We start from the raw sequence: 20,710 nt of genomic DNA, 5'->3' as shown, positions 1-20,710 counted from the left end.
AAAAAACAGATTTACAAACATAAACATCAAATCGAATGACACCCTCATCACTGACAAGCTTGACGTAGCCAACTACTTAAACGTCTTCTTTACAAACATTGCAACAACGCTGGTTAACAAACTATTCTGGGCGGGAACCCCTATTGGTATCTTACCCCCTCAGGCCGGGAACCCATATTTGGGTTCTGTACAGTATGTACAGTATTCAAAAATGTAATTTTTTTGATGCTGCTATATAAATATTTGAAGTTTTTCAGAAACCGTAGGTCAGGATTTAGAGGCGTTTTTAGAATCTGCCTTAGGCCTAAATGGGTTAAAGTAATCCCCCTGCACAATAAAGGGAGCAAATTAGACCCCGACCACTACTGCCCTATTTCTATTCTTAGATCCATCTCAAAAGTGATGGAAAAAATTGTCTATGAATAGGTTTAAAAGTATCTTGCCGCAAAAAACGTACAGTATGAATTGATTCCAATCTGGCTTCAGAACATCCCACTCCACTGACACATGCTGGATGCTGGCAAATACCTTTAAAGGCTTTTAACACATACCACAACCACTACATACTGGTTAACAAGCTAAAAGCAATTGGTTTTGATAGCACATCAGTGAGCAGGATGCAATCCTACCTGGAGGGGAGAGAACAGATGGTGGAGGTGAACGGAACACTGTCCCCCCCCCCCCCCTCCCTGTGAGCTGTGGCGTTCCACAAGGAAGCATACTAGGGCCTTTACTGTTCCTATATGTAAACGACATGACATCAGCTTGTGACTGCAATTTGTTCCTGTTCGCTGATGACTCAGCACTGCTGGTCTCGGACAGGAATAAACTGCAGGTTGAAAAGGCCCTCAGCTCTGAATTCGGTAGAATCTGCACCTGGCTCGCTGATAACAAACTATCTTTGTAAAACCGAATCCATTCTTTTTGGACCGTAAAATCTGAATCGACCATGCACCCACCACTTTTCCCCCTCACTGTATATGTTTCTTTTCCCTTTTTACCGCCTCTATGATGATTTCCTGTTTTGACTACCGTATATAGATGTGTATATTCGTAGGCCTACGTCTGTAAATGTTTTGATGAATTGAAAATGGTGGGCCCTATTGTAAACAAATGTAATGCTTTATGGTGTCATCCACTCACAGCTAACAGTTATTGTATTGAGTTGTACTTGAAATGTACTGTAATTCTGCAAACTGTTAATAAGTCAATCAATCAATCAATCAATCAATCAATCAATCAATCAATCAATCAATCAATCAATCAATCAAACAAACAAACAAACAAACAAACAAACCATACTTCAGATCAGAAGGTGGCGGTAATGCACCAAAAAGCTGGATGCCAACCACCGTACAACAATAATAGTAATACGAAGAAGAGTACCTTCTCGGTATCCGTAGTAGTATAATGCTAAACTTTTAGCTAGCAGCGTACTGTCTGTGAAGAAATAGCTTTCAGTTGAACTAATTAAAATAAACATCCGTTTATTTTAGCTGCAAGTAAAGAGTGGAGATATAAAGTCCTATGACGTGAGTCCTATAATAACGCATAGCGGCATAGACAGACAGTGGTGGAATTTAAGCCACCAAACAATGTAAATTAATCGTAACCCAACACAACAGCAGACTGACTTGCAGCCATCAAGATATAAATAATACGGTAAATTATATTCTTAGGCCTATATGCCACTGAAAGTACGTTGCCGGTTATACACAAATATGTTCATAGAGAAATACTATTCAGAACTCTGGTTGTAATTGTGTCATTTGACTGGGTTTCAACTCTAAACGCACCCAGCTGTTTTCAAGTTGATCAGTAGCCATGGTACACATGACGCTCGTACTTCACGTCATGTTTCAGGGCTAGTCGATCAGAATCAGATGATGCTCTCTGCCTGGCTATCTCTGGTCCATAGCACCCCTAATGCCCTTGCTGCCTTGCATTAGGGCTATGGACCAGAGCTACTCTCTTGCATGATGCAAGTGATGCAACAGCATTGAAAATGACCGCCATTCCATCTTAAGGGTTCAAGGTTATTTCATTTCCATAAATTAGACCATGTCGCCAATCGCCATGAGCCTGAGCCATATATTTGTGCATGTTCACTAAGCAATGGTATTCATAATGGGTTAAGTGAATTACCTGCAATTCGAAACCCAGTAAAATCTGAATCGCCTCACTGTATATGTTTCTTTTCCCTTTTTACCTCCTTTATGATGAATTCCCGTTCTGTTCTTTGGCTTTATAGAAGTGTATATTTGTACGTCTCTAAATGTTTTGATGAATTGAACAAAGTGGACCCTCTTGTAAACAAGTGTAATGCTTTATTAGGTTGTCCACTCACAGTTAACAGTCTTTGTATTGAGTTGTGCTTGGATTGTACTGTAATTCTGCAAACTGTTAATACATATTTCAATCAATCAATCAAATGGAACTAAACTTAAAACACATTTTTCTATTCACAGGTGAGAGAACATGGTTGTGAATCTCTGCCAGACACATTTTCAGACCACAGTGACAAGTAACAAGGTATGATGACGCATTGCAATGTTACTTGATAAGCACAGACCAAAGGTGATATAGAAGAGGGGAAAAAGGCCAAAGGTGAAAAAATGAAACATATTGAGAGACAAGATCTTGTCTTTCAAGATGTGTCACATAATCACACACTGTGTGGATTGGGGAACAGATTCACAGTCGACCTTGCCATGTGCTTGTTTATGCTCTGATATTTTCTTGAACGGTCCTCCTTATAATACTAGCTGAATGGGTAGAGATGTCGTCTGGGAAACACGTCCCTTTGTGTCCTGGCCTATAGTTATGTGTCCCTGAGCAACACACTGTAACTTAACCCTAACTGCTTCCCTGACTGTCATATGTTTTCTCCCATCGTTTTGTCCACTGAAAATTGTGTTTAAGTCTGTACTGGTGTATCAGTATGGCCTACTAACCTATATACTAAATGTTTATAATAAAATACTTTTTAGTTAACTTGTTCTCACTGTACACACTTAATTAACAAAACAATTGAGTAAATTATGGGTAATGTTTCCAAACGGCTAAATCCTGAGTATCAGTTTAACGTAAAGTGTAAAGTGTAAAAATGCACCAATGGTGAATACAGTTACTACCACAGTATGCCATTATGTCTTGTGATGAAGAATTTCTATTCTGGTGGAAGTTGAATCGTCCAGATGATAATGTCCCTGTCCCACAACATATCAGGCTGGTTTGAGGAGCATGAAAACAATAAGAATATGCCATTGTGGCAGCACAGTCTCCCATGTCACATGTCAACCATTCGAAACCCCTGTAGCCAAATTCCAATATCTTCCTCACTCACCTCCTGACCACTCATGACTTTAGTTCCGCCTCCGAGCATGGTGAATGTTAGATTTGAGTCCGGAGGAATCAAGCAGGTTAGACTGACATAGCCACATTCCAATATTCACATTTCTGCCTGCTAGCCTCTGTCCTGCAGATGCCATGTTGTATTGGACGTTGTGTTTCTCTATTACATGCTTATTAATATATAGATATTTGACATGCATTCTACCACACCCATGCACAATAAACGGCATGATGTGTAAATAACGATCAAACCATTATTACATTTTTTGCTTCAGTTGAGTGCCAAGGTAATTGTAGAACCTCTAAGCGTTCTGTCTTCTTGTGAATGTATGCATTCATATCAATGCATGTTTGCTTAGTTAGGGTTGTTTTCTGTACAGATAAATACCATTCTCATTCATTGTCTCTTTGGAATCCACATGTATACAGTTATGTGCCGATGGGTATGACGTCACCAACCTTCTGTCAGTCGACCCTGCTGTCCGGAGGCGGGGCTTTAAGCTGGAATACTTCCTGCGTCCACCTGTGCAGGTACATGATGCTGTCTGTTGTACAGTTTTTATTTTACTGCTCGTTATGACTGCTCATCTTTGATCATAGCATTGTATTATCATTAATCTGTCAAATAATTCATACCATTCTCCCAGGTGACTCTGAAGTTTGCCATCCAGGTGGAGCTGTGCCGAGTGGATGTGGAGCTATGGTCATGGGGCATGGACCGAGGACAGGCATGCAAGAAGGTTGAGATCAGTACCAGCTCAGATCCTCTACCTGCCCTGGCTCCTGGGCCATGTCAGGACTCTAAGCAAGGCCAGCGAGAGGACCAAATAAAGACTGTGGGCCCAGGCCAGCATGGGAAAGCCCAGACCCAAGAAAGACACCCGCATTTAAACAGTAGGTCTAATGGACAACAGTGGAGCTTTCACCTGAGCCAAGTGGAGCCATGTTCTCCCCAGTGGGGAGAACATGGCCTTGAGGAGCCCCAACAGAGAGGCTGTGGTAACAGGCAGCATAGGGCCCCTCTGCAACCTCAGTCAAACATTGAGACCAGTTATTCAGGGCCAGAGTTTAAACGAATGGGCCTCTGTGAAGTCAGGGAGAAGACCCTGGTGTGCTTCTCCCATCCGCACTTTCGGCCCCGGACGCCATTTCTCTCCCCTCCCCCACCACAGCCTGCAGACTGCCATCAAGAACAGCTGTGGAGCAGGCAGGCGTGGTCACTAGGCTCTGTGACGCAGCTTCGCGTGACAGTACCGTATGGCGGCGCTGGCTCAGCGTTGGGGCTCAAGGCTCTGGCAGTGTGGGGACTGCCTGCTAAATGCTGCTCTGCAGCCGAGGTAGAAAGATTTAAGAGTGCCCATGAGTCAAGTCAAAGACTGCTGCTGCCATCACCAAGATTTTGGGCTCCATCTATGAATCAACCAGCACATTTACCGCCAGCAGCCACACCTCCTAGGTATATATTAACTTTTCTTGATGTTGTATAAGTGAGTGATTGCGCAGGTTTTGTAGTTGTGATGTTTTGAAACGTGCACAGCTGGTGACTACTGACTAATGATTCCTTTTTATTATTTATAAAATAATGGTCCTATTCCTGTATTTTCTACTTTAAAAGAATCCCATTTGTTAGGTATATATTCTAATTTAATTACACCTCAATGACCTCATTCATTTGTGTCATATGTCGCTCACTTCTCTATTGGTTATGACACAAATTAATACACTGGATTCACTGCGTATTGTCGCTGTTACCAATTCCATAGTAATTTCCTGTTCACTATGTTATGTGACTGCAGTTGCCTGTCAGTCCCAGAAGAGTTTCTTGACCCCATAACCCAGGAAGTGATGTCACTGCCAATGCTGCTGCCCTGTGGCATGTCGGTGGACAACACCACCCTGGAGGAGCAAGAGAAGAGAGAAGCCACTTGGGGTCGCCCCCCCAGTGACCCTTTTACAGGCGTTCCGTTCACTGCAGCCTCCAAGCCCCTCCCCAACCCTCAACTCAAGAGCCGCATAGATCGTTTCGTGCTGCAGACGGGGCTGGGCCTGAGAGAGGGAGCTCTGGGCAGACATGGGGAAGGAGAGAAGCCCTTGGCGTCCAGGCTCTTGGATCATAAGGTAGAGGGAGAAAACAAGGATGCAAGTGGTAACAAAGGGATAGTCAGCCGTGCCATCAACCATGATGTTAGTAACAGACACCTGGAGATTGAGCTCAATGGATTAGGAAATGGAAATGGCATGGCAAATCCTCAGCCTTGGAGATCAGGGGCAGGTCCTCTCACCAAACATATTGCAGACTCTGTAAGACAAAACAAACGAGAACGAAGTGGGAAAAGCAAGGAAGCCCCACCACCACCCACAGATACCTTGATCAGGTCTAACCCAAACAAACAGCTGTTACCTGAATGCAAAAGAACAAAAACGGACAAAGTCTCTGGTGAGTAGTATATAAAAAGAAGATATGATATGATATAGTACTTTATTGTCAGTTCACACTGAAATTTGTCTTGCGACACAGCAGCCAAGTATGCAGAACACATATACACACATTTGACATACCGTACATAAAGACATGAAGACAAGAGCAATATCCACCGCTTAGATTATCCTGTGGCTACTACAACTCCTGATTAAGCCGCAAGGTCGACTGGTGGACAAAGGACCTCTTTAGTCTCGCAAGATAGAACCAAGTCAGCCCAATGTACAGTAGGTTCAGTAATGCGACCCGCCCTTCACATTCTGTCTTCCTCTACAGCTCCGAGCAGCAGCTCTCATGAGCAGCGCTTGTCGTCCAGCTTGGATGAGGCCCTTGTCCTGGCAATGCGTGGTCGACCGTCCTTCACCTCTCACCACTCCCAGTCGAGTGGGGATACCATTGATACTGACACAGAGCTGGAGCCACCTCGCACCTCTCAGAGTTCCGCTACAGAGTCCCCGACAGGTAGGATCGGTTTGGGATTAAGACTGTGTCTAGTCTGTGATGTACTCGTAATATTATAGCGGCAACACAATTGAGACGATTTCCAATCTTCACAGTTAAGCTGTATGTCACAGCACTGTCCATCAAGGCCCTTTCCCAGTCCCAGTTTCCTAGGTCAGGGTTGTGATGTACTGGCTTCATTGGCTTACAGTGCAGTCAGTTTCTGTCTGACATACTGTTGACTCGCATCAAAAGAGGGCACTGTTTATTTGCCGTTGGGTTCTCAGATTGGGTTTAAGTAAAAATGGGCCCAACGCAGGACAAATGATTTACTAAAATTTACTTTACTTTATTAAGAATGACATTTTTTGATCCTAATGCCCTCCGACATTTTAGAGTGGCACTGACTGGGTAAAATGGGTAATATTGGAGGTTCTATGTGCAACAACAACTATAAAACATTTTGGTGTTTTTTCTTAAGTTTTTGGGGTCAGTCTTTCAACAACAACAAAAAAACAAAAAACTGGATATTCTAATGTATTATGCCTGTTGTCAAATCCACTGCACATGGGTCTGTGCTTTACTGAGCACATTTTCTAGTTCAGGATTTTCTTCAATACAAAACAGGATGTATTTATTTACCCCTTTCACATTTAAGAGAAGACCTCTGATGTATGGATATTTGATAGCCATTAGATAATGACTTGGCAAGTAATGAAGTGAACGTTTATGAGCAGGGAACAAAACATCTGCCAAGGAATTTAAATTATATTGGCCCCAATATCATCTATTTGTTTATGAGATATGGCTGATTCTATCTTTTTGACCATGACCTAAATATTAACCGTCTCTGTGGGGCAGCCAGCTGAAGTTTTATGAAAATCCAGGTAGGGTAATGTAGACAAAAAAGACTTAAGTGATAATAAAGGTCCAAATTCACTGATTCACAACAATTTTGAAATGCTTCTGTCATACAGTCTGGAGCATGGAAGTTCAGAAAATGAACAAGCGATAAAATGGATGTGACGTCCTCCTCCCTGCTTCCGTTTCATCTTTACAGTCGTGCAGATTTGTTCCGATATAAATCTAAATAATTTTAGCATACTGTATATAGCTTGCTGCTGAATAGAAACGGAAATAGTTGTCTGGCTACACATGACTATAACATAGGTTCCCCGTGTTGGTGGTGTGTATTATTGTTCATGAGGAACTGACATTGGTTCAAATCAGTTCAAATTCAGTCAGCGTCAGTCATAATTGTAAGTAGGAGAAAGGGGTATAGGGTGGAAGCCCCACAGAAAATACAAAACCATAACATACAGTAGGCTACAATTTCACTGTAGCATGAAATTACAGGTTTCCAAGAGAATAATCTTGTTACGAGCTTCATGCTACAACAAACAAAACAGGTGACAAATTGCTTTTATTCAGCGCACTTCCGGTTTCCTTGAACACGTACACTTGATGTTGAGTCTTGTGCTTCCCCTGCGGCCGCAGAATGCTAAATCAAGCGGAAGAGGACCTAGTCATCTTAGTGAATTTGCGCGGTGACACGGCTGAATGTTGGTCGCAAGCTGTGAAATTGGAATAGTGATAATTGGTCCATTATTCTCAAATCTTAAATGTTATTGTATGAAAACCTGAGTCTAGGTGACCCATTATAATGTGGCTGTTAAAAGATGAATTGGAACATTTCAGGCTATTAAGATTTCTGTGCAAACCTCTTGAGGCAATGATAAAGTTCTCCCTCTCTCTTGTTTCCCAGGTGAATCAAAGTGTTCTCAATGTTCCTGCTCCCTCTCACAATACGCCACATCTACGTCTGTCTACCGCCTACGTTGTGGTCACTTTCTATGCCGCTCCTGCCTACACAGAATGTCACGGCCACGAAACACCATTACTTTAGAAACGCACAGTCACATATTGTGCCCAACATGCCATACACCTGCCCCCTGCAGCGACATAATACGTGTGCATCACTAACGGATCACATTCAATCACAGCATTCCAATGCAACTGAGAGCTGAGTAGTCATTGAACATTATGTTCTATTTAGGTGGAGATAAGCGTTGAAGACTTGAATTCCTATCTACTGTATGCCTAACGTTTAGGAAGAAAATCAAGGAAGTCTATGTAAAGTTACTTGTTTGCTAGTTTCTTTTGTATTCTTTCTTTTCATTTTTGTATATTAAGTTGCAAAATATTAAACAATATAAAATACGTACATGTGTGTGCCTTGGGATTTTGTGATAACTACACATTAATTCATTATTGCAATACTATACAACTATATACAAATAAATTATTTAATGTACTAATTGTACTAACTGTGAAGCCTCACCACCTCCTTGCTCAACCCTAAATGTGTGTCTGTGCAACGGAAAATAAAGGCTTAAACGGAAATCTCCTTGTCTATACATTCTTGCCGATGTACCATGGTGATGTAATAGCCCATGAGCCAAAAGAGCAACAACAACCCTCCCCCTGGCCTATTCCATGTGGACCCACCCACTTCCTGCTGTCACTCCCTCTCAATCAGTAATTTCACCTGCTCTCACTCGCACCTTAATCAGTTGCCAGCTATATACTGCCTGAGTGCCTGTCCATGTAGTCATTGTTTGGCAGCAGCAGCAACTCCACCACCACCACCTGAGAGCCCTCTGTCCTGGAGCCTCAGGCCTTTGTTATGTGTCATTGAAGTGAGTTCAGTTTGTTCATGTTCATTTGTATATTGCATTTTATTGGTTATTTGTGTTAAATGTAATCTTTATCTGTTTTCCTGAAACTCTAGCGAGTGTGTGTAATGCGCAGTGCACATAGTCACTTTAGTAGTAGTAATGAGTAACTTATATTGAATGTTTATTCCCCATGTTTGTATACTGCCGCTCGCAGCCTCTCCTGGACCAGTCTGGTGCTGGGGTAGATGCCGGGGGTCACGGCGGCAATGGTCCTGGTGCTGGGGGGGGGGGGACGGCGGCGGGCGTCCTAGACTGGGACTGGGCGGAGCCTTTGGCGGCGGCAGGAGAGCCGTGATTGGAGCGTTCCTGAAGGCGCTCTCCGAAGCGATCCTCAAAGGACTTGACTCCTGTGGGGCCGACAGTGGCTTTTTGCTGCGGGGGGGTCCCAGTGTCCTTGGTGGGGACCTTCCCTCTGCTCTGTGGACCAGTGGTCAGGGGTTTGGCTCCCAGCTCTGGTTTCTTGGGGCTGGAGAAGGTTAACGTACGCCTCCTCCTGTCTCCTCGGAGGGGACGGAGGAGGAGGGGGGACCGTCTGGGACGCCGTCCGACGAGTCACCGTTGTTGTCCCAGCACTGCCTCTTCTCGGCCAGCCTCTGGAGGCGGGACTTCATGCCCCCAGTGCTGCTGGCTGGGGGCGGGGCCTCCTTTGGCACCGCCTCTCGGTCCGGCTGCGAGCATGTTCTACCGGCGGCAGGAAGACCCGGGGCGGAGTGGCCGGTCCGCTGGGGCTCTGAAGGAAGACCCGGGGCGGAGTGGGCGGTCCACTGGGGCTCTGAAGGAAGACCCGGAGTGGCCGGTCCGCTGGGGCTCTGAAGGAAGACCCGGGGTGGAGTGGGCGGTCCACTGGGGCTCTGAAGGAAGACCCGGAGTGGCCGGTCCGCTGGGGCTCTTCACTCCTCTGTGGTTCTGGGGCAGCAGGACACTCCAGCATCTTCTCATGTTCTGGACGCGATGCTGCCTGGGTGACGGGCCGGGCCATCCTCTGAGGCTCTGGCTCAACAACCTGGACATGTTCTGGACGCGGGGCTGCCTGGGCGACGGGCCGGGCCGCGGTCTGTTCTGGAGGAGGGGGAGTCATGAAGGTCTCTTTCGACCGGTGGTTCTGGAGGAGGGGCCTGGGTGACGGGCCAGGCCGCAGTCTTCTCCAGGGAGGAGGATCGAACGCTGGCTGGTTTGTCCGGAAAAACATGTTGGAGGCAGGCTACGGCAGAGTAAACGGAAGCCTGATGTCCCCAGTATTGCACACTCTGAACCCGTGAGCCGGAATTTGTTCTTCATGGGGCGGCGGAACCCCCTCTGCCTTTGATCTCTCCCAGTTCGGACCTCCTCTGCTGCCTGCACAATGCCCATGTCCACCCAGTTTCCCTACCTGGAATTCCCAATGACCTGATTGCCTGTCCATGCAGTCAGTGTTTGTCAGCAGCAGCAACAACTCCACCACCTGAGAGCCCTCTGTCCTAGAGCCTCAGGCCTTTGTTATGCGTCATTGAAGTGAGTTCAGTTTGTTGATGTTCATTTGTATATTGCATTTCATTGTTAAATGTAATCTTTATCTATATCCATAGTCACTTTAGTATTAGTTAGTAACTTATATTGAATGTTTGTACTTCCCACATTTGTGTATTCCTAATATATAGTGGTAGGCCTACCCATCCCCCCCCTTTGAGTCTAGTTATGTCTTAGGTACCTAATTGTCTGTCTATTTATGCACTGTTGAATTGTATAATTATGTTTCTCTTGTGTTTTAGTAAAAACCATAACTGTGAAGCCTCACCACCTCCTTGCTCAGCCCTAAATGTGTCTGTGCAACGGAAAATAAAGGCTTAAACGGAAATCTCCTTGTCTATACATTCTTGCCGATGTACCATGGTGATGTAATAGCCCATGAGCCAGTCTCAACCTAAACCTACCCTACACTGCCACTCATTTTCAAAAATGTTGCAAAAATTGCTCTACGTCTGTCAAAATGCTGGGTGTTTGAGCTTGTAAATGTACTGTTTTTGAAAACCACTGCATCATAGCTGCACTATGTATGTATTTGTGGCTATTTCTTCATTTGTGTTTTGATATTACTAGAAAGGTTCTCATGGATTCTGCCTAACCAACAATATCAATTAAATCACACTTAAACACATCTTGGAGATGCACATGCGATTGCAGACTTGGATTTGAGGTTGTTATGCAGTGAAACACACATCACTTGCTTGAGGTACTGTGTTGGAAAGTATGAAAAAAAAGAATAGAGCTGCACACTCATCTGCTCCAATGTAATTTAACGTTTCGAGCCAAGGCTAGTTTGGCAAGATGAAGTGACTTGGCTCGAAACGTTGTTAAATTACATTGGAGTAGAAAATGACCGTTTTGGGGACAGTGAAGTAGAAGAGGTGTATATAGAACAACTTAAAGAATCTAAGAAGGCTATTTAAAAAAAAAAAAAATAAGAATGCCAAGAGTCATAGCCACTGACCTCTACATGCTGTATTAACCCATCCTTTCTCTTTTGGTTAGACAGCAGGCAGAGGCACACGGCACAATCACTGAAGCTTCATTGAAGTATTGTTATTCTATGTCCTCGCTCAAAGTCTTCAGTCTTTTTTCACGTGGAATGTCAGAAAATGTGTACCGGTTCAGAGAGGTGGAGAGAAAACACGATTGTATTGGTTTTCAGCCTGCACAACAGCATAAAGGTTTTTATGTTTCCATGACAACTTGATAACACTTAACCAAGATCGTGATCCTACATCTGTTTAGTAAGAAGACTGAAAGCAAACCATGAATGTGTCACAATTTTCATGGGAAGTGAGAACAGATAGATCAAATTGTGAGTGGGTAAAGCTGGGAGCCTGGGACCGTAGAAAGTTTATTAGAAACTGCTTCAGATATAAATGAAAGAGTTGAGTTATAACCTATTAATAGGTTGTGACATGACATGGCTGAATGCTGTTCACAAACTGCCATCAAATATTTGGAATAGTTGGAGTTGATCCATGCTCCTCCACTATGAAAGGACTTTAAAATCTACTAGGTAATCTGGTAGAGGGCATTACCAAACTGTGACTATGTGAAGCCCATGACCATTGGCCAAATGGTGGCGCTATAGCATTGAAAATTAAGTTGAAAATGCAAACTTTGAACGTGCATATCTCATCAACCGTTTGACCGTTGGCAATGACACTTTGATACACATATGCCTCTTCTCATGCCAAACAACTTGCATATACTTCCTTTACTACCTTTAGATTACCCGCCATTTTGAATTATATGAAAACCATTTAAAATGTATCTCCTCCCAGGATCTTTGATCAAAATGCACAAAAACGTCTACACTGCCACTGCATGCAAAACAGCATTGACATTGAAAATAAATAATTGACCTAGACGCATGTCTATTCAAAATTCTAATCTTGTTTCGTGCTTTTCACCACCAAAATTACTTCAATGAGATCACCTTTCACATTCTGTCATTTTAATACCTTTGTCAGATTCCAACCATAAACCCATGGGGTCTACCATCTCAGTAAGGTGTGTGTGTGTGTGTGTGTGTGTGTGTGTGTGTGTGTGTGTGTGTGTGTGTGTGTGTGTGTGTGTTGTCTTGTCAAGCTACATCTTGGTAAACACATGCACTCAAAACAGCTAATGTAGCCTACTTAATCAGTGCGCTCATTGGAATAAATCTAATTAGTTGTCACTGAGTTCAATTTGTTGTTCATCTTAAGCCGGCCTTTTGTGTGTGCCATCATGCCACTCATTAGAAATGTGATGCCAAACTAATCATAGCACAGTCTTGAATACTGACTAGCCATCTTCTGCAGCCAGTTTAGGTACATTGTTGTTTTCGTGTGTATATTTGTTTGATGGAGCATATGTTATGCTGAGAGGGATGTGGCGCGACCTTACTCACTTTCACACAACCTCCCAGCCCCCCCTCCTCCTCCACTGCGCGTATGAATAACGGAACAAGATAACACTGACGTCAAATGTGACAGTCGAATGCTTTGTCAGAACACTTCCATCCATGCCTATAAGTAACGGGTCCTCTCAGGTATCTGTCAGAGAGAGGAAACTGTTGCTTGTCTCCAGACCATCAGCCATAATGCCTCATTCCCTATCTCCACTGTGCCTGTTGCTGGGACTCCTTGCACTGTCCTCCGCCTGCTACATCCAGAACTGTCCTCGTGGAGGGAAGCGTGCACTACAGGAGACCGGACTCAGACAGGTAGGGAACTCTGATTTATTGTCCGTAAGGCGACAGTGTCACTTTAGACCTGAACACTTTATATATAGATATATATATATATAGAGATATTATTTTTATTTTATTTTTTTGTGAAAGATCTCCTCTCCTCCCATTACTTTTTTATTTTACACATGAAACTTAAATGTCACAGATTTTAACTTGAGAAGTGCAGCCAAATATTTGTGTGTGCCACAAAGCAGTAATCTAACAATATGGAGCAGTAACAATAGAATAGTTTGTGCCACAAACTATTCTATTGTTACTGCTCCATATTGTTAGATTTGACTTGGTCAGATAATATATTTTTGAAGAACTTGGTCATTTGAATAAATAAAACATGAAGGGAAGATGATTGTATATTTAATTGACCAACAGGATGCTGCAGGTTAGTGTAAAGTACCTAGTGACTGGATATAGCCTAAATTCTGACAATGTTCTGTTCCAGTGCAAGTCATGTGGTCCTGATGACAGGGGTCGTTGCTTTGGCCCCAGTATCTGTTGTGGGGATGGACTGGGCTGTTTGCTGGGCTCCCCTGAAACAACTCAATGTGAAGCAGAGAATTACCTGCTCACTCCCTGCCAGACAGGAGGGAAACCCTGTGGATCTGAGTGGGGACGCTGTGCTGCCTCAGGACTCTGCTGTAACGCAGGTAGGTCTAATCGGAGTGTCTGATTTTCTGTCATTGTGTACTTCTTTTAGTTAGTGTATGATGACTAATGTTTTCTCATCGTATTCTTTCTGTCAGAGAGCTGTGCTGTAGACTCTGACTGTCTGAGTGAGGACCAAGTATTCGAACCAGTGCACAGTGCCACAGTCACAGGGAACTCACCTGCACAACTGCTGCTGCGCCTGCTACATGTGGCCACCAGAGGGCAGACTGAATATTGATACCTCACAGGTTGTCCACAAAAATAGTGTCCTTAAAAGGACAACTTTGTTTTTTTTCAAGAAGGTTCATGTTTTAGGTTGTTATTAGAGAAAGTAAAAGATGAGTGTTCATTTTTTTCCATTTTCTGATTTCTTTAGTTTTATTCAAACATGAGGCTAAATATGTATTTCTTTACAACATTTTATGTTCTACTAGACCCCATCTGAAGAAAAAAAATCACCATAAAATGTAAAGAAATGCTCCCGCCCCCCCTGTAAACAATCACTAAAATCGCTAAAACGAAAGAAAGCAGCAAATGAAAATAATTGAACACTCACCTTTTACATTTTCTAATAACCTAAAACATGAACCTTGGTTGAAAAAAACAAAAGTTGTGGAAGACCATCTCTGCTCCATTATATGCCAATGGACATAGATTATCTGAGTGCTTTTTTTTAGGGAATCCTGGCCTAGCCAGTTTCCACTTCAAACTTTATTCTCATTCCTAATTCCTTTACGGTTGTGTTGTATTTGTAGGGAATGGGTAGGGTAAGAGAAAAATAAATACATTTCCAGCTTGTATAGTTATTTTTTTCCCCTCGTTTTTTTTACATTGGGGAAAGCAACAGCATGAATACTTAAAAAAAGAAGCCAGCAAGAATATTGAAAACAGCATTGCATTTTTTCACTTTCAGAAATGCAATGCACATACATAGTCCAGTGTAAACATAATGTTTCTGTTTAATGTAATATCTAAGATCCCAGTACTACAACAATGTGAAATTAATATGTTGACCAAGGTGTTGTTAATTGTTAATGAATGTTATGATTGATACATACCTGACAATTCTTGGACACATGCCCATTGTAAATATGAAGTGCTTTATATGAACTAAAAGCCCAACTACACTGAAATTAAACTACCACCTGATAGGCCTACAATTATCTAATTAAACACTGCTAAATCTTTAGTGATATGATCTTGTAAGAAATTACAATACAAAATATACCACTGCCTAAATATCGGTTGTCTGTTTTTTCATTTATTGCACAACTTTTACGGTAATTACACCTTACACAAACGGTTGAATATTACTGGCAAACATGTTACTGGTTTGTCTTGTCTGCCAAGACAAAGTAATCCTGAGTTTTTGTGTGCACACACTTTTTGACACAGCCAGTTCTATGAGCAAGCGGCGCCACAGATAAATCAGTTTTTGTGTTCTTTATCTTAGCAACTGTCAAATCTACTTTCGATCAGTGTGCATTTCTGATTCTGTTCTTTGCAATGACATGTCAAGTCTCATGCAATGCATTTTCATGGCCTGTTCACAATTTTATGCTATGAAAAATGTCCCTTTTGAGAAAATAGCAGAAACCTGCTGTGTGTGACAATGTTTATCTGAAGGGTTTTTTTTTATCCATCACTAATCGATTGAAGTCAAATGATGCCATTCTTTCTGCTACTGTGGACATACAGTGCACTTGGGAAATTGGGATAAATAATTGTAGGTGTTGTAAATTGTCTTTTATCATCTTTGCAAGAGAAGGCTATAAACTATAGTAATTGTATACAATTATTTCCCACACTTTCAATTGTCCCAAAGGACTACTGAATATCGAAAATAACTAACTGCTAGGGTAGGAAGTATGCATCCTGAACATGCAGATATTTAAAGGGTTAGTTACGCAGTAAATGCAAAAGATTAATGGCGTGATGGTCTACTCTAATGCGTATATAGAGGTGCAGACTGGTAATTACGTCTGTTATGTGTCAAAGTGCCCCTGAGCAAGACACTTAACCCCTAAATATGCCCATTATGAATATGAATGCCTATATTCTCTGAATAGTTTGGATTGGTTAAATGTAGAGGACAAGACCTACAGCAATCTGGGAACCCAGGGGGGGCGTGTAGGTTGTTTTGAATTTGCAGCTGCTGAATCTGTCTTGAGAGATTAGACCTACAGTAACTTGTTTTAAAACAAACATAACTTTTATTCTGCTTTGATTGCACAAGACAAACCACACATGAACCTATAATGCTAACAGAATCAGTTTCTTAGTATGTTCTGACATACTGTAGGCTACAATGAATTTGTCTTGCTGAGGTTGGTGCACTACACAGAATAATTACAGTAATAGGATAATATTGAGTCTAACATGGGTAAATAAATGTGAGTTATTGCACTTGTTTTTTCATAGAGGGTAGTAGCATACTGTATTCATTCTGCATTGCACTTAGTTGTATTATGGACACAGGAGATCTAAGTGGCAACAACAGAAAAGGGGCACGCATGAGGCCCAGTGAGGGGGTGGGGTGGGGAGTAGTTGCAGTCTCTAGGGACTTTTAGCTTTTACATAATGAGCATATTTATTTATAAGTTTGAAACTTTTAGGCAAGGAGAATCAGGTTAGAAACATCCCTGGTCATGAACAAGCATGAACAAGCAATAGTTTCCTCACACAAAATAAACTGTCATGCTTTATTGACTTCATATTTGTCAACACAACAATGAGGAGGCATTGGTGCGTGTCACTACATGACAGTTGACATGCACGTGCATGGGTTTGTGTGCATGCTCTATTGAATGACAAAGTGTGTCAGACTCAGTATTTAAGCAGTGGTAAAACATTCCGCACCCCATTCTCCCTGCGTGACCATGGATCCCAAAGCTGTGGTGCTGCTCTTGTGCTTGTGTGCTATAGCCATCCCTTCCACTGAAGGTAAGCACCTACAATCAATCTGGATTTTAAAATGTGGAAACATGTTTTCATTTGTGAAAGACAATTCAGATTAAGTATAGCTCTAAAATGTGTAAACTGTATGCGTTTGTATGTGCTGATGAAGGGGTTGTACAAGGAGGAGGTGAATTTTGATATGATGCCCATACTAGCAACACCTTTACTTTTGCTAAATTAATCCAGTCATACAGTCTATCTTATAACTGTTAAACCTGTTTTCACAAGCTGACGTTCAATTGACTATCAATTAAGTGACCATGTCTGTTCAGCTAAAGTCAGTCTTGTGTTCACCATTAATATAAACAATTGATTGCTGGTTGCTAATTTTTCCCCATGATTTTTCCCATGAAATGCCCTTTATGGTGCCCTTTATCACCAAAGGTACTCTCAGATGCCACAAGGTGCCAGAACCATGTGTTACTCTTTAAAGCTTTCACACTAGCAGATACCCCTTTAACCTCAACTAGCTCCCAGGAATATCCTTGAAGCTTGCCCTATCCTAAACATGTAATTGTTTTCACTTGCATTGTACCACCAAAGTTATTGTCTCCACCAGGCCGAAGGCATGTGGGGAGAGTATGTTTTGCACTCCGTCCGTCCGCGTGTGTGTCCGTGTGTCCGTGTGTGTGTCCGTGAACAGCTAATCTCGGCCACCGTTAACCCGGTCGATGCCATATTTTGCACACACACTCCCTGGATGCCAACCATGAACCTCTGCCCCAAACTTTCCAGAACGGCCTGTTATAGCGCCACCAGGAGGCCGCTTTGTGCAAAACAAGTTTTTCAATGCCATATTTTGCACACACACTCCCTGGATGCCAACCATGAACCTCTGCCCCAAACTTTCCAGAACGGCCTGTTATAGCGCCACCAGGAGGCCGCTTTGTGCAAAACACGTTTTTGCACAGTACACCTACAGATTTTGTCCAAACATCACGCAAATTGGTACACAGTCTCTCTAGAGCCATTCAACGAAACGGGTCTTTCAGATTTATCAGACTCCATCCTGATTGGTTAAGATTGGCTTCCAAAGTTCACAGGAGTGCTCAGTTTCAAACAAAATGCTGCAAATCATGAACACATCGCGTGATTTCCGTGAAATTGTGCACCCACATTCCCACTAGGCCGAGGACGAAATGCCACATGAACAATTTCAACTCAGCCTCAAGGTGGCGCTATAACTGGCCGAAAAGTGTTTTTACCTCTAACTGCACGGATCTGTGGATAACCTGGTGGAGACCTGTGCCCGGAAGGGCACTTTTTCTAGTTCCAGATGATTCTAATCTCTTTTACCCCTATTTTAGCTGGTATCCCAAAGTGCTGTACGGATCTCACAAAAATACGTTTCTCTACACAAATGCTGTCTAAGGTTGCAAAATGGGATATGCAGCAAAGCAATGGCGCCTGTGACATCAAAGCACTTGTGTAAGTTGCAAAGACAACACAAAGTCAGATCGTCACAGTGCTTATGTCGATATCACACACTTTAGTTGCTTCTGTACTTTATGATAAAATTATACTAACACACTGACGAAGAACAAATTGCTCTGCTAAACATAAACACAATTGCAAGATTACATTGTAACTTGTGTGTTATCTGGATTCACAGACTGTATTACAGGCACTTGGATAAGCCTGTGTGTGCCCATCCCAAACTCCATGCAAGGCTACTGAAAGCACAGCTTCTCAATGGCACAAAACAGAAGATTTAGTGGAGTGTGTGGTTTCCTTTCCTTTTATAAGACTTTGTATTTTACAAACAGTTGGGCATGTTTTCCTGATTAATCGTGTGATACTATAGTGTTATAACTGTGGCTCACTACTTTACTTGTTACAGTATAATCAATGCCATAAAGATATCTTTGTAATAAAATGTATTAAATCTGAATATTCCAAATGCCTCTGTTTGAAGAACATTTTATAGGTCTAAAAGAAAGATTTATTAAATAAGAATTTACAATTATGAGTGATAATTTGTAACCTTGATATTTTTTATAGGAAACCCTGTGTTGGATGTGTCTGCATCTAGCATCTCCCATTGTGGTTATGAAGACACAGTGGTGGAAAGTAACTAAGTACATTTACTCAAGTACTGTACTTTAAGTAAACATTTGAGGTACTTTTACTTTACTGGAGTGTTTCCAATTGTCAGTACTTTTACTTCTACTCCACTACAGTATATCTCAGAGGCAAATATTGTACTTGTACTTGTACTACACTACAATTATTTAAAAACTAGTTACTTTGTAGATTTTGATCAATGATCAATACAAAACACATTAACCACTTCAGCCCTATATTTTGGCCATTTAATAATAATACATTGTAATCTGTCAGTTGTTTTCTTTGGCAGTCCATAAAAAAGTGCATTGCAGTAATCAAGCCGAGAAAAAACAAAGCCGTGGAATCCATGGATCAGCGTTTTTGCATTGTCCAATGACTTTTGCATCGTCCAATGACAAATAGGCTCTGATTCGTGCAATATTTCTAAGGTGAAAAAAGGCAATCTTGGTGACATGATTAATGTGTGAATTAAAATTCAATTCAGAATCAATAATGACCCCCAAGTTTGAACATAGCAGATCTAAAAGCTCACAATGCGTCGCACCGCAACTTTTAAAAATATGTTTTATACATTGAACTCGTAAAATGGGACAATCTACTTTTGGTACTGTAAGTATAATTTAATGCAGATACTTTTGTATTTTAACTCAAGTAAATTTTTAATACATTGAGTGATAACTATATTTTTGGTGTCAGCGTGTCCAATTCTTTCAGGTTCTTTCAACATCTATTTTTCATAGGGTTGAATATTTTCATTTTTTGGTTAAAGGTTTTTAAAGGGAACTTTAAGGTGAATTGACTGAGTTTGGGTTTCTGTTGGCTAACATTTCAAAGCCATCTTTTTATTTCTGTCAGTACATATGATATGACTGACATCACTGTCACAGACAGCTGCACCATCAAGAAAGATTTTCATCATTGGATGAAGATATAGTCACTCAGAGTAATGACATCAGTTATTTAGGACTAATTGGATTGATTCCATGCCAGAACCTTTAAAGATGGGTATTACCGTATTATTTAGTAACATAAGCTTTTGATAGAATAAAGGCTTTAATCATCATTATGAAACCTAAACTGATCTTGTCTACACTTGCTCTGGAAACACTGGTGGATGACGTGATGGTTGATAGTTATGACGTTGAACAATGTGAAAGCCAATAGTGCCAAAACTGAAATGTGTCGATGAAGACAATACAGAGTGAGATCTTTGTTGGTTCATATTATGTCATCAACAGTGAGTCTTGGCACCTAGCTGGCATGGCTGTTTCGATCTGACATTTCCAAGCAGAAAATCATCTTTGGTCAAATCGCTTTGGACAAATCACTTTTGCCAAAACATGGCCAGAGGAATATGCTTTAGGTCCCTTAAGTTAAGACTGGCTTGAATCTTCTCTGTGCAGTGACACATGCCAAGACAGGTTTCTCCATGGGGGTGCATTCGTGTGTATCAGAGTCAGAGAACATTGCATGAAGTCTTAGCACTCTCAATTGTACCTCTCACTTTGCTTTTGGCGATTAAATAACTTGGGTTCTAGCCGAGATTGTTTCATCAGTTATGGATTGATGACAATCTTGCATGCTTGAAGCAAACAGACCGAAAATACATTAAGAAAACAAATGATGGGGACATTACCAAATAAACTGTTATGCATAAAACATGTCCCAGCAGCTGACTTTTATTTTCCTGCCAAGGGGTTATTGTAATGTTAATGTTTCCAAGCAATTACTAATTCATTACAGTAAAATTGAAAGTTGAAGGCTATGCCCCATCCTGCTTCCTGA

At 41.9% G+C, this 20,710-nt stretch overlaps 2 protein-coding genes and 1 long non-coding RNA gene across 4 annotated transcripts; all 3 read left to right on the top strand.

Annotated features, from left to right (window-relative positions):
• Positions 1-1,419: 1,419 nt before the first annotated feature.
• ubox5 (U-box domain containing 5) lies at positions 1,420-8,459 on the top strand. The gene is made up of 7 exons (XM_083783679.1): positions 1,420-1,662; positions 2,469-2,532; positions 3,784-3,885; positions 4,002-4,810; positions 5,151-5,791; positions 6,110-6,295; positions 8,040-8,459. The coding sequence occupies exons 2-7, from the start codon at positions 2,479-2,481 to the stop codon at positions 8,255-8,257; spliced, it is 2,010 nt and encodes a 669-aa protein (XP_083639805.1). The 5' UTR covers positions 1,420-1,662; positions 2,469-2,478; the 3' UTR covers positions 8,258-8,459.
• Positions 8,460-13,105: 4,646 nt separating this feature from the next.
• On the top strand, positions 13,106-14,138 carry LOC310872157 (vasotocin-neurophysin VT 1-like; the record flags this gene model as incomplete). The annotated part of the gene is made up of 3 exons (XM_083783880.1): positions 13,106-13,228; positions 13,695-13,899; positions 13,996-14,138. The coding sequence occupies 3 exons, from the start codon at positions 13,106-13,108 to the stop codon at positions 14,136-14,138; spliced, it is 471 nt and encodes a 156-aa protein (XP_083640006.1).
• A 2,588-nt stretch (positions 14,139-16,726) lies between these two features.
• Positions 16,727-19,608, top strand: LOC310871947. Of its 2 annotated transcripts, XR_014570322.1 has the most exons (4): positions 16,727-16,843; positions 18,166-18,286; positions 18,471-18,936; positions 18,978-19,608. It is a non-coding gene; the product is annotated as an uncharacterized lncRNA (long non-coding RNA). The 2 variants fall into 2 exon arrangements; XR_014570323.1 differs by lacking the exon at positions 18,978-19,608 and having other exon boundaries at positions 18,471-18,969.
• The last annotated feature ends 1,102 nt before the right edge of the window (positions 19,609-20,710 follow it).

The sequence above is a fragment of the Protomyctophum parallelum genome (genome assembly GCF_964188405.1).
Source record: "Protomyctophum parallelum genome assembly, chromosome: 15".
Lineage (NCBI taxonomy): Eukaryota > Metazoa > Chordata > Actinopteri > Myctophiformes > Myctophidae > Protomyctophum > Protomyctophum parallelum.
The sequence above is the reverse complement of the archived record's forward strand: the minus strand, read 5'-3'. Positions and strand labels throughout refer to the sequence as shown.

Coding starts and splice junctions, on each gene's coding strand:
- ubox5 (XM_083783679.1), top strand. CDS start 2,479: ATGGTTGTGAATCTCTGCCAGACACATTTTCAGACCACAGTGACAAGT. Junction 2,533..3,783: donor CCACAGTGACAAGTAACAAG/GTATGATGACGC, acceptor ACATGTATACAG/TTATGTGCCGATGGGTATGA. Junction 4,811..5,150: donor CCAGCAGCCACACCTCCTAG/GTATATATTAAC, acceptor ATGTGACTGCAG/TTGCCTGTCAGTCCCAGAAG.